The 15,247-nt window shown below is 28.6% G+C and overlaps 1 protein-coding gene across 1 annotated transcript in view; it reads right to left on the reverse strand.

The window, feature by feature from the left end:
- Window positions 1-12,796: 12,796 nt before the first annotated feature.
- LOC135954197 (uncharacterized) overlaps window positions 12,797-15,247 on the reverse strand; it is a 73,908-nt gene continuing 71,457 nt past the window's right edge. The window contains exon 7 of the mRNA XM_065504276.1: window positions 12,797-13,319. Coding sequence (XP_065360348.1) covers window positions 13,092-13,319 — 228 coding nt within the window. The 3' untranslated portion in view covers window positions 12,797-13,091. The remainder of the gene's footprint in view (window positions 13,320-15,247) is intronic.

Raw genomic sequence — 15,247 nt, forward strand, 5'->3', positions numbered from 1 at the left:
ATATTGTTAGTTTTTAAGAGTATCCTACAGCATTTTTTTTAAATTTGACAGGGCTTGAATAATCAGGAACGATTTTGAAATAATCAAGCCTAGAATGAAAGTTATTTTATTCAGTTCATATCATAGACAACAACTAGATAGGTAACTGAGAGCCAAAAAACTATGTCTGTTGTCAAAAACCTAATTCATGAGAATGTATTGCATGTATTTTGTTATTATATCACCCGTATGTGTGAAAAGAGAGTAATTTTTCCATATATATTACTCTCTCCTTCCGTTCTATGTGTTTATTCTATGGTTCATATATTTAAAAGTTTCGAGTTTTGAACATTTTTTAAATTAATCAAGCACGATTTTAATATTACTAAGCCTGGAATAAATAGTTATTTTATGCCGTCAAATTCAAATCTTGCGAGAATTTTATGACTATGTTTATTAACACGTTAACAGTCCACAGCCCATATGTGGTCCAATCAATTTTCAAGCCCACATGTGGTCTGTGGACTCTGAAAGCGATTTATAGGAGATTTTGTGTCATGGAGTCCACAGCCCATATCTGGGTTATTAAAAAAGAACGATTTTAAATATATATGTATATGCATTTTAAATGATTGTATATTTTTGTAGACTTTTGTGGCAATCCTCAGTCGCTGCCTTGGACTGTTATCGTGTTAACAGTTTATCAAATTAATCAGTAGTGAAAAAGTTTTGAGTTGTTAAAGAATTCGTGCGTCATATAAATTTAATTAAATCGAAGTGAAATTTTGGTATTGTTATATTTAGAATATTGATGTGTTATGTAAGATCATTTTTGTGATGTCCTTTTGAATAAGTTGAAAATAGACTTTACCGAATAGCGGTTCTTCTCGATATCCATGAGCCTAAACAAATAAAATTCGTCTGGGTTAAAAATCTAATGAATCATTTGAATTCCTAAGCTATTCCAAGTTTTACATGGTGTGCATATAAAAGTTTTCATCTTCGATTCGACTAAATGCTGGAAAAGGTAATGTTCTAGCGTTTCGTCTTCTTACTCATACGCTCTTATCATACGAGCCAGATAAGCCTTCACATCTGTATGTCCAATTAACACTTCAAATAAGCTTCTGAGTGTTGGTCTATTTAGGTTTAGAACTCATTTGTATTTTCTTGGTTTGGAGTTCTCCATTGATTATCGATCGTTATGCTCCCTTTAGACTTCTGACAGTTTTTGACGTATACATTTATTGCCCATTCTTTAAGTTCATTCTTAAACTTTGGAAAGGGTTATATGGAAAGTATTCTTCCCCATATCCATGAGCCTAAACAAATAAAATTCGTCAATATTAAGGTTCTTTTATTAAGAACGACACATTTTGCTTTTTCAATTAAAAGACTTGTGGTCTAGTTATGGCAATGATTTTTATTTCCAATGAAAGTACAATCGATGCCATTATTTATTGAATATGATATCGTTTCAAATATCGGCAGCGGAAGCGGTGGCACGAGTGAATACGCTGGATCCAATTTAACTGACTTGTGCACACAAATCGGGCGAAATACCGGGAATTTCACTTTCGATGTTGTCCTGCAGGTCCTCCAATGTTGTTGGCTTGTTGGAATAGACCAGATATTTAATGTAACAGAAGGGCAAACTCAAATTATTTTGGAAATTAATCTGATATTTCAAACTGGCTGAGCCGATTGGCATGAAATTTCACACAGGCGTAGTAGAGGAGCATTCGGATTTATTTTTGGAAGACGCGCCGCTAACACCCCTCAGTAGCATCGCTGTAGGGTAGGCCATCTCAGACATGCACAATTTTTAAAGGCTTGCGAATTTTTTATAGTTTGTCTAAAATCAACAGTTTATATACATCAAAGAGCAATGCGCCGCTGGAATGAAATTGATTCTGAAGTAAACTTCATAGTGCGATAGAACATGAAATTTTGTAAAAAATTTATTTATTTGCAAACATTCTTGAATCGTGTGTCTCTCCATGATTAAATAGACATTTCAAAATGTGAAATAATTGCGAAGCCATCTTCATTCCTATTCGTAAAATGTGCAAAACAAAATGCGTAGCTACTGAAAACCCCTTTAGTTTCTTAATGATCCCCAATTTGAATTCATTAATATGTTCCAAATGTTACATGATTTCCATATGAAAGTTTTAATCTATGATTCAATTAAATGTAGTACAGTCTTTCATCATCTTTCTCACACGCTCTACAGATCGTATCATTGTATATATCAAGGCAAGGGTTTGATATTAACCATATATGATAACATCCAGGATAATTTGTCCGCCTTTTCGTTTCCGATAATGTGGTGGTGGTCTGGTAAACATATTATATCAAGAGTTTCGCAATTGGAGTAAGAATGTATCTCATTCTTATATTGTAAAACGTTCAGAGATTTAACACTATATTTTCTTAAGGTTTCAATAACTGCTTGACAATCCATATAATTTAATATCTTCTGTAACCTCTATTATAAAGTGGAAAATAAAATTATTCAAATTGTATGATACATGGAAATTCGAAAATGTTTTCTTTCGAATCGCATTACACATTAACTTTCCTGGAATTGTGTTTTCTACTAAAAATACTTAATTTTTTACTTTCTCTCCACCAAGAGTTATGGAGTTATTCTTAGACTATATAATACAGGATATTTAATTAGACTGAAGGGAGAATCTGGTTGAAAGGAGTTGTTATATATCCCCTTCAGACCTGAACATGGTCCGATTGAGACAATAGACTTTTTATATATTTATATATTCTCGTTTATAAATGAGTAGGTGAGATGCAAAACTCGTTCGTTACAAAAATTAAAAAAAAATCGAGATAACCATTGATTCTGGCAGTCCTTTTGGAGCTTAGGGTAAGCAATATAGAAATTGCATGGATGCATGTGCTTTTCTATATTTTTACATGACTTAAAATTGCAGTTAGCAGCAAAACTTGCTTGTTTCATTCATCAGTAATTTTCAAAACTCTCTCATTACATATTTCGTAGCTAAACTCGCTGGTTCAATGTTTTAATCATAATTTCTAAATTATTAAGATCTTAATTACTGAACTTTTCCTACTGGAAGCGAGGTTCCTATATATGAATGGAAAATTGCTGAAAACACCAGGTCAACTTCATTTTAAATTCGGGTAAAACTCGGAATTTTTTTTTTAAGTCCAGTCAACTGTAATATAAAAGCTCCGTAAAGTATGCAGTACAAATTTAGATATTTTATTTGCAAATAAATAAGAATAGAGCCGGTGCGGTCAACTAGTTTCAAATAAATATCAAAATATAGAAAACTCGTTCGATGATATATGATTTGTGGCAAAACTGTTGAGTTTTAGTCAATAATGGAGTAACATCTGAGTAATTGGAGTAATTTGGTCCATTTAATCAGCCGCTACACATTTTTCGCTTTTTCCCAAAATTCGGTTTATGTATGTGTAACGAGCGAGTTTTGCATTTCACCTATTCATATCAAAGATGGGGGTAGTGCACTAATTTTGTGCAAAATTAGTGCAATCATTTTGTTCATATTTAGTGCTGAGTTGAAAATTAGCAGCCACACTAAACATTAGTGATAGTGAGTTAAAAAATTTTGCACTCAAAATTAAATTAGTTGATTTAAAAAAATGAAATCATCAGTTTATTGCAACTTTTTTACCTGCACTAATTTGAGTGCAACTTCAAATTGTGCACTAAATTTTTAAGTTCAAAATGGTTTAAGTTTGTTTCTGTACACTAATTTAAAACTTAAGACTAATATTTCATTAAAAATAACAAAAAATATTTAAAATTTGTATTTTTCGAATTTGGATTCAACAATTTCATGACTACTCATTTTTGAAAATTTAGTGATAGTATGTTTAATAAGGCCTTTTTTTGATTGCAGGTTAAAATTTTGCACTAATTAATTGTAGTGCAGATTTATGCACTAAATCATCGTTTAGTGGTAGTTAAAAAATTATCACTATCACTATTTTTTTAGTGCTAGTTAAGAAATAAGCATTATCACTAAAGCTGATAAAAAATAGTGCAAACTAAATTTTTTGCAATTTTAGTGAGTGATAGTGCAATGCTGATTTCAATCAACATTTAGTGCACTACCCCCAACTATGATTCATATGTATAGTTAAGGTGTGAGTGAAAAGTAAATTAGGTTCAATAGCCATAAACTTAAAAATACATATTTAAATGTTCATTTAATTAATCAGTATTATAAAATACAAATAATATACAGTGGTGGCCAGCTATTTAAGACAAATTCTTGAATTTTTTTCATCAACTGAATTTCATGTGCGATAGAGCCAAAACAAAAGGACCTAAGGGTATGAAATTTATTATTAATATTTCTAGTTTCTCAAAAATGTTTGGAAAAATCGGTACAACATATATGGACAAAGATATGCGAAGATAACATGACATGATAAGATATGCAAAGATAACATGATATGACCGAAACTAATGGAACTAAAAATATGAAATTTGGTCCGAATATTTTATAATAATAAAAATATAATGAAATAAATGTTAGAAAATATCGAGCCCTTAGCGCCAAATTATCGTAAGCGACATTTTCAAAAATTTTTTTTTATTGCCGACTGATGTTTTTATGGACCGACTGATGTTTTAGCGTTCCCAGATTATCAAAATTGTTAATAACTTCAAAATTATGGGGGGTTAAGATTTTATCGTAAGTCAATGTTAACATGTTACAGTAAACGAATTTTATAGTAAGCGACACACAGTGGTATAGAAAAAAAAGAATGAAATAAATCTATAACTTCTAAATGGTTAGATTGGTTTGAATGAAATTTCACATGCGCAAGAAGAAATGATAGTATTTCTTCGTTTGAGTTCCGATTTCAAAAAAATTACACATATAAAATCTTTTCATCGAGCACTTGGACAGTGATAATTCGGTCCGTATGTGTAATAAAATTCCCGCAGGGGTCTTTCCTGTCATTTTCAATATGTATAAGAAAATTCATATCTAATGTTCATAGTTCTTATTAAATTAAACAAACAATGGAAACTCGAACTGTGCGTTATTGCAAATATGTATAGGGTAAAACTGAATAGTAAGCATGATAGTATCTATAGTTGATAAATGGATGGAAAGAATCTGACAGCTACTTGCAAATAAAATATTGATGGGATAAAACAAGTGTCAAATACAGTAAGAAACTTTCGAAAATGTATAAAAGGCAACTGTGGATGATTTTTAATCTTACTGTCGAGTATACTACATAACTCTTTTCACTAGACAATTTAAAATACTTTGATTCTATTACTATCAGAACCTGTCATATATCTGTTATTACTAGAATATATTAAGATATCGAATTAAATACTTGACGCCGGATATTCATTGAACCAGCGTCATCCTAAAATAGAAAATTCCAAATGTGTTCTCGTATATTTTTTTTAAGATTTTTTTAAACGAATATTAATTTAAAAATTGAATGCATATGTACAATTTTGGAGAGCTTAGAGTGAAAATAAAATTGTTTTTCTGGAAAAGTTTTTGTATACATTTTTGGAAAGCTTACTGTAAAGTTTAAACTCTGGTTCATTGCTGATTGTAAATATGCAACTATTTTTAAATCTTATTACGCTGTAGGATACCTTACAATCGATTATGACCGATAAATCGTGGTTTTGTTGTTGTTTTACTTTAAAAATTATAAATAATTTATTTAAAAAAATTATTTAACTAGCAAAATGTTTGTTGTGATTTATTTATTTAGTTAGTTTGTTTGTTTTATAATTCTTAAGATTTCAGATTTTAATTTTTTTGAAAATATTTTTCATTTAAATACTATTGAAAATTTAGTTTTGTCTAGTGTTGTTATCTCGTTTTTTTTTTGTTTTGGTTTCTATTAAATATTTGTAAATTTATTACTAATTTATTTGTTTTTATTTTCAATAAGATTTAATATTACTATTTTTCATTCGTAGTTGTAGTTGTTGTTGTTGCTTGAATTTATAATTTTTTTTTAGCTAAATTGTATTTTAATTTAGTTTTAATATTTGTGTTAAAGGACAACCAAATTTATTTTCATAATTGTTTTTAATCTTTAAGGTGTATAAGTTGTGTTGTGTTGTGTTTTGTTTTATTTTATTTCTTCTTTAAGAATTTTATTAATTTGATATAGTTTCTTTCATTTTTTATGTTGTAATTTTTGTTCTAAACGATTAGTGTAGTAGGAGGAGGCTATAATTATTATTGTTTTGATTTTGAAATGAAACTCTTGGAAGAGGTTTATCTTTTTTGTCTAGGAAATTTTCTAAATAAAAAAATTACTAAGAAAATTAAAATGTTGGAATTTTTTAAACTAGTTCTTAATTCATCTTTTAATATTATTTTTTTTTACAAAAGGAACATTTTAGGGAATTATATATTGTATAATTTTGGTTTTAAATGTTTAATTTGAATAATTATAATAATAATAAAACGGAAAACAAAACAATAATCAATACATATTTGTTTTTTAAACCTTATTGTGTAAATTCATTTCTTTTGGTTTTTAATTTAAATTCTTTACAAGTCTACACGTTGTATAATTAACTTACATACATACATTTTGTGTAAAGTCTAACATTATTTATTATTTTTTTACAATTTACTGTGTATTTTAGTTTTCATTCATTCATTATTTTTTGTTTATTTTTATTATTTTTTAATTTCAGTTATAAATTATTGTAGTCCTTTTTAAACATGAAATTTCTATTTTTCAATTTTTATGAAATGACATTGTGCGTGATAGAATTTGAATTTTTAAAGGAACGAGATTTAGTATTTTAGTTTACGAAATTTGGAGGTTACGATTGGATGAAGGGTCTTTCTCTTAAAATTTCCTTGTCTAAACATCAGTTTAAATAATATAATGACACTTGATTCAATTTGACATGCAAAATAATAAATATGTCATTCAAATGACATATTTATTATTTTGCAAAAGTGAATACTGAGTTATCACTATACATAAACTAAACGAATACTGTCATTACATGATTCACTACAGCAAGTATTTATTTACAAAATGCATGTAATTGCTTGCGTATTCTGTAAACACTTACCATTCACAAAAGCAGCGAATCAATATGAGTGGTTTGAATATACACAGAGTTTTTTGAGTAAATATACACTTTCCTATATGAATATGTTTGAATTTATTTAAGGAGGATTTTTCATGCATATTTGTATTGTTTATAATACGGAAAGCGACATTTTCAATATTTTTTATTATTTCGGAGTTCATTGTATCAAAATAAGATGAAATTTATTTCTTTAACTTAACATCGAGCTTTTATGAATTATTTGAATACTTTGGATATGATTCAAAACACAGTAATCATTTTTGAATTGTTATTGCTAACGGCATTTAAAAACTGATTGAGAAAATGGCAATCACTTGTGAGAGCGCAAGCACTGACTGCAAGCAATATTATTAGGACTTGTTGATGATTGAAAACACTACAAAAACTGTGATTTCATTCATATAGAAAAAAAGCGAATCAACTCATGTACATTGTTGATTTAGCTTTAAGATTTTTATTGAATAACCTTATTTAAGTGATTTTCGGAAGTGGACCTAATACATAACTTGGTTCTACTAGACCGATTTTCAACAGAGAATATTTAATAAAGATTAAGGCTCTATCGTGTCTTCAAACAGATAGACAGGCGGACTAACATATCTAGATAAGGACCCAGAATATGTATGCTTTTGGTTCTAAGACAAATATTTCGATATGTTACAAACGGAATAACAAAATCAATATACCCTCCATCTTATTTACTGGTAGTTATACAATGATTCTATTATAGCTACTCACAATGGAGGGGTTTTTTAATAAAATTTTGTTTACCATATTAAAAAAGTACCAAAAATAGGGACCCCTTATACATTCAAATTTCAAAAAATATCCAAATTATCCATTTGAATTTTTTTTTAATTCCATTTAAATTTAATGAGATACAAATAGTACTAAAACTAGTTTTTTCCCAGTTTTATCCTCTTAAAGGTGAAAATGTACCACACAGCTGTCCACTTATGTTTTGTATTAAGTTGGATTTTTGGTGCTAGCTTTATTAGTTCCGCAGATATAGAGATACAGACTTTACCCGTTTTTTCCCATTTTTACCCCTCTTAGAATTCGAAATTCCAAAAATTTACACATCGGGAGATGTTCTCTCATAAAAAATTTAAAGATACACAAATTTTAATAGAATAGACGTTTAAAATTGGGAAAAATTTGTGCATGGGAAAACTCAGAAATCGGGTTCACGAATGGACCGATAAAATTGCCTTCCTAATGAATCCGGTTTGGAGCTCATCAATTGGATGGTTTCAGAGTCTATAACGGACATAGGAAGGTTGTGTTTTATAAAAAAGAAAGATTTTTTCCTACATTTCTTGTTCAAATGGCCTGAGACACTGAATACACAATCCAGGACCACTGAAGCAGCAAAAAGGCAATTGGCCTAAACAGAGAATCAGTCCTAAGACTATAAGATTTTGTTATTAAACAATTATATTCTATGGGGCGTTAGAGAACAAAAAATCACTAAAACAAAACTGGTGAATTTAGGACTACACCATCTGAGGCACTATTCAAAATTGCTCAACCATTTTGTAATGCTTTAAAGACGGTTTAGTTTGTTCAAATCATTTTGAAAGAATCATACCGAAACGCGTATCACATGTGATGAGTTTTAAAAAAACATAATCAGAATTATGAATTAATAAAATTTACAAACTAAAGTGTTTGACTTGAATAAATTCAATTGTTTTTTTTTATATTCCTCTTTACTGCAAACAACAAAAGTTGTCGGCTAATATTGCGATTGTCGGATCGTTAAAACCACTACTGGTGCTTTAAGCACAGAAGATACTGCAGTTTTCCAATCATATATAGGAAGTTCAGTAATTAAGATCTTAACAATATTGAAATTAGCCGACTTCAAAAAGAATGATTAAAACATTGAACCAGCGAGTTTTGCTACGGAATATGTAATGAGAGAGTTTTGAAAATGACAAACAAGTTTTGCTGCTCATTACAATTTTAAGTCATGAAAAATATAGAAAAGAACAAGCATCCATAAAATCTCTATATTGCACCATAAAGCTCCAAAACGAACGAGTTTTGCATCTCACCTACTCATATGTATGTTCCTGGACATAGGGACGTTGATGGAAACATTAAAGGAACCTCATAGGGGTCATAAATGATCACTGATTCCCTGTTGCACAGGCTCAAAGGCTGCAAATTCTTTACATCGACTTTTGTGGAATTTGCAACGTCGAAGAGGAGACTAAGTATTGAGCATATTTTCTGTATTTGTTCAGTCTTTAAGAACAAACGTTGTCTCTCTAATACTGATTTGAATAGAATCTATAACTTCCTTTAAACAACAGAAATACGAGAAAGCAACTGTGGCCATTAAACATAGGACGAATGGTGCGATAAGTGGTCTATACTTCAGATTTAATTAAAACAATCATCCCTTTATCATACAGTTTTTCCTAAATATTCATTCTTAAGTATTTTAGAAATTCCCAAAATCTCCAAATTATATGAATATAATATTGAAAAGTACAAAATAATCCAATCAAACAATGTACTTAAGGTATTTATAGACGGCAATACTGAGTATTAACATTTTTCAAATTTAAAATATTATTGAAATCATTCGGTATTTCAAGAAATCGTTTCGAAAAAACATTTATTTTTATATCTTTGTTGATTGATATTTCTCTGCAAACTTTATTTTTATTTTTTATTTTTTTGACATTTTTTGTTTGCCTTATTTCTATTTAAAAATACATACCCGATACATATGAAAATAAAAAGTTCTTGAATTGTTTTAAACAATTTTTGAATACGGAACGTATATCAAAAAAATCATTCCTATTTTTTGAAAATCTAATACAAATATTGTTTAGACGATGAAATTGTATTATGATACTTGAATTTTTGATAAATATTAATGCTCAGTATTGCCGTCTATAAATACCTTTAATAAATCATGTTGCGTATGAGTGATTTTTTTTTACCAATAAAATTAATCATACATCATTGTGTTCGTTTATGGTTATAGTTCAATGTTAGATTACAATCGTAAGATTTAATTTAATTTTATTGCTCTAATTTGGCCATACAAATATTAAGTCAAATCGTTAAAACTAATACATATTAACAGAGTAATAATTTCAAATATATCAATACAAAAAATTACAATGATTTGATATAGATATAGATATAATAAGGAATGAAATTTAACATATAATCTTCTTTATATAATCATATGAATTATTTTAACTATACTCTCATTGAATCTAACTTAACATATCTTATCTGCAGTCCCGGTTAGCGAAAAAGTATTCCTGTTAAAAGGAGGGGAGTCAATTTCTACACAGAACTTTTGATTATGTGGATTATGGAAATACGCCAGGGATCTTGCAAATATGATATGTGGTATTAGGAATGATTGCATAATGACCAGGGAACTATGTTCACGTCTGAATTTAATGTTGAATTACTTTTAATGTTAAGAAAGCATGTTGAGAAAGCATTTAAATACAACAATTTCTATTGGATGTAAAGTTCTTATCGAGAAAATGAATGATGTTCATAGGATCGGTTGTTTTTCCTATCGAACACTGAATTGAGTTGGATTGGCTATGACATCATTTCCTAACCTAACACTCAGTTAGGATTAGAGTGTCCAAAAAACCTTCAAATTTAAAAAACCGGTTTTCGGTTTAACCGAATATTGTGTTGTTGAAAAAACCAGTTTTAATTTTTGTCATTTAAAAAAACCGGGTTATATTAAATTTGTATTCAATAAGGTCTACTTAGATTTATTTTTATTTGTGGACGCTTATCTTCTATATCTCTATATATAAAAATGAAATGGTCCATGTATGTATCAGTTGAGAACGTCTGGAGCGATTTGGCTGATTTTTTTTTATTCGATTCGAAAAGAAAAAAATTCAAAAATTCCGGTAAAACTCTTTTGAACTTTTTTGAATCCAGTCAACTGTAATAAAAAGCCTCCCAAAAGAATGCAGTACAAATTTAGATATTTGCAAATAAATAAGAACAGGCTGGAGTATACGGGTTGGAGAAATTTGAAGAGCTACCGGACGAAGCCGGGGCGGTCAACTAATAAGAAATATGTTAGGAATTGTGTACTAAATCGTCGGAAATTTAACATTTTTGATTCTTAAGGCTCTATCTTTATGCAATTATTTTATATATTTTACGAAATATTGTCAAATGCTATAATTTTCTATAAAATAAAACAGTATTTTTAAAAATGATATCAAAGTTTTTCAATAATCAGCCCAATTATGAATAAAAATTCCCCCGGGAGTTTTTCCTCTTTCCTCTTTTCTCATTTTTCCTATTCAAATTCAATGGGAAAAAACTCCCGCGGAATTTTTTATTCATAATTGGGCTGAATATGTTGTTAAATGCGGTTCCTCAAAAAACCGACAAGTTAAAGAAAACCGAGACCAGTCGAGTTTACAAAGATGAAAAAATCGGTTGACCGGTTTTCAGTTTCGGGTTTGGATACTCTAGTTAGGATCATTAATTAAATGTTAAACGTAGTGTCAAAAAATATATTTAATCTTAGATTAAGCCTTAAGTATGTTTAAAATGTAGATCAGTTACCCGGCCTTAGTGTTATTTTACGGCCTATTCCTCGATATCGGTTTCTAAACGGCAGAAGTCTAATTTGAGCTGCATTAACTTAACGAATAGTCGAATGGATACGTTTATTAATGTTTTAAAAAATATTCTTTAACATATTTTTTATCTAATTTTATTGGTTGTATTTGCCGATATTGTATTACTAATTTACACAAATACAAGTCTCACTTCCCTCTATCACCCTTCATCTACTGGAAGCATCAGTGGTATTATGAAACTATGAAGTTGTGTAGAAGAACATCCAAGGAATATAAAATGAAGTGATTCAGATGAAATGAAAATGTACCAACACCGACTTGCTTTGAATATATCGTTCATTTACTTAAAGATTGATATAGGCATAAAATAATATGGTTATTTAAGTTAATGATGCAGAATTATATCACGCTTTATATTGTATAAAAAATCCATATTAATATCTTGTATTCTCAGAAAATGTCTTCTTCTTAGGCAAAGTCACAGTAAACAAAGTTAGTTTTTTGATTTATTACAGTCTTGATGTAGTTCTTTTGTAGTGATGATGGAGTAATAGCTAATCGAATGAAATTGAAAATTAAACTGTTTTGACGAGAGTTCAAGAATCCTTATAAAAGTACTAGTGCTACTAAAACTCAAAATTATTTAAATCTATTTACAAAAGTTCACATTTTTTTTAGGATTAAATCCCTATTTAATTTGGATAAAACGTAATTAAAGAATAGGCATTGAAACTACTTAAAACATTCAAGTACATTTTACTCGTTTTTCAATAATGATTTTCGAGGAATTAAATTAGATTGCAAATGGTAGGATAAAGACTTACAGTATTGGTTTCAAATTGCATTGCAATGGAAAACAATTTGAATTGGAAAATAAATTTCCTTGCAGTAATGTGGTTTAAATGTTTTATATTTTTTATGAGAATTTTGTATGTAAATTTATATTAAATATTTAAATACTGATAAATGTAATTTTGTTGGTTTGTGTTTTCATTTGTTGATCAGTTTTCTTTCTATAAATTCTATAAGTTTGTATAAAAAATATTACAACTTTTTCAATTAAATAAACATAAAAACAATGTTGCAATAATAATTACACTAAATATTTCTTTTATTCTTGTTTTCTTTTCTTTTTTTTTTTGGTAATTTTCTTTTAAATTTTTGTTATATACAAATATAAAATGCAAAATAGCATATTTTTCTTTTTATAATTTTCATATTCTATACTTAATACGCTTTTTAAAGTTGTTTACTTTTGGATTTTTCTAATATAATTTTCATTTAACATTTACTTATGCATTTATTTATTTATTAATTTATTTATTTATATTTATATGTGTATATATATGTATGTATATAAACATTTATATATTTTTGTTTAAATTAATTTAAAGCGCTTCATTTGAAGAACTGCAGGGTCCAATATAAGCAGCAGCACTAGCCAGATCCATACCTGTAGCTGACGATGACGAAGAAGCAATAGCGGCATTAGTTGTACTGGTCATATTTTGATTCGTACCCGAAGAGGCAGCAACATTTTTTATAGCACTTATGGTAGCAGAAGCAACTGATTCTGCAAATAGCGGTTTGGTGATCATATCGGATTTGGGTTGATACTGCAAATAAATTTAATTTAATTTATTTATGTATTTATTTTAATGATAATTCAAAAATAATTCAAATAAAAATAGAATTGTATTTCAGAATTTTCTAATTTTATTTCAGAATATTCCAATTATATTTCAGAATTTTTTAAATTGTATTTCAAAAATTTCCATTTCTTTTTTTCATGATTTTTTTAAAACAAAAGAAATTAACTATTTTCACGTAAAAATATATGTTTTTTGCTTAAATTTGTTATTATAACTCGGAAACTACTGAGCCGATTGAAATGCAATCGGATTAAAGGTTATGTAAATCTAAACCTTTCTAAGTTTGTCTTAATAACATCGAACCCATTTTGAGTTATCATTAATTATGTGGAGAAACTTCGAACAAAATTTATAATTATACTTAAACATTTTTTAACAAAGAAATCAATTAATAGCAAAATTTTACCACTTTTGTACTTAGGTAGCCATGATGCATCAAATATAGTGGTTAATCAAGCCTCTGTTATTATAATATACGTATTTTCATTATAGCTGATATTAATAAAATGGTATTGTTATTGTGCCGACTTTTTATTACATATTATGATCTGGTCAGATCTAGACTCCAAAATCGTTCACTTTGATCAGTTCAGGTTAGTGCTCGGTTATTTTTAATTACCGAAATCAATCAATACAGTGATTAAACTGTGTGTAATTTTTTGAGTCATGGAAAAATAACCACATACCACATACAGTTTTGCTCAAAGTCATGCACTTTTTTATGGGCCCCCAAAGATTTGGGGCCTCGGTGAAATTATTGCAAAAAAGTCATCATTTTCTCAGGCTCATATCTTGCAAACAGTTCAGAAATTTGATTTACTCTCTAAGGCAAAGTTGTAGCCCTTGTCATAAGGACAACAATTGTGAACATATAAAATAAAAAAAACTTCATCTTCAAAATCAAAATCCCAAAAAACTTTAAAAAATTCGATTTTTTTATCTTTTTTCCCTTGTTCATGTCCATAGGTAGCAAACCGTTAAAAATTCAAGGAAACAATCAACTACAAAAATGTACCTAAGATCTCAATAAATAACTTTCTAGAACATATGAACTTCCTAGGAATGATTTTTAACACCGTTTAGGTATGTCTATATAAGTTAGTAAGAAAAAACTAAAGAAATTAAGTGTTTTGGGCCATAAACTATTAAATTATTATAAACTAAAGCATACTTTTAGGCAGCCTTAAAAAATCTATTTCGAATTTTTTAAAGTTTTTTCGATTTTGATCTTGAAGATGAATTTTCTTCTGATTTTATATGTTCACAATTTTTATTCTTTATGAAAAGAACTACAACCTTGCCTCAGAGCGTAAATCAAAATTCCGAACTGTTTGCAAGATATGAGCCTAAGAAAATGATTACTTTTTTTTTTGCAAAAATTACTTTGGGCAAAGCAGGGAGACACGGGACTTTTTATACTCTTCAGCTTCGTGAGAAGGGTATATATAAGTTTGTCATTCCGTTTGTAATTTCTACATTTTTCATTTCCGACCCTATAAAGTATATATATTCTGGATCCTTATAGATAGCGGAGTCGATTAAGCCATGTCCGTCTGTCTGTCCGTCTGTCTGTTGAAATCAATTTTTTGAAGACCCCAGATATCTTCGGGATCCAAATCTTCAATAATTCTGTCAGACATGCTTTCGAGAAATTTGCTATATAAAATCAGCAAAATCGGTCCATAAATAACGGAGATATGAGCAAAAAACCGGGACAACCTCGATTTTTGACCCATTTTTGATCTATATCTGGATTACTAAGTCATTAATATAGACAATATGGATATCTAATGACAGATATTTCAAAGTCCAAATAGGGAAAAATATTTTTTAACCCGAATTTTTTTTTCATCAAACATTTTTTTGTCATACATTTTTTTTCCAAAAAAAAA

This window comes from Calliphora vicina, chromosome 3 (genome assembly GCF_958450345.1).
Source record: "Calliphora vicina chromosome 3, idCalVici1.1, whole genome shotgun sequence".
NCBI lineage: Eukaryota > Metazoa > Arthropoda > Insecta > Diptera > Calliphoridae > Calliphora > Calliphora vicina.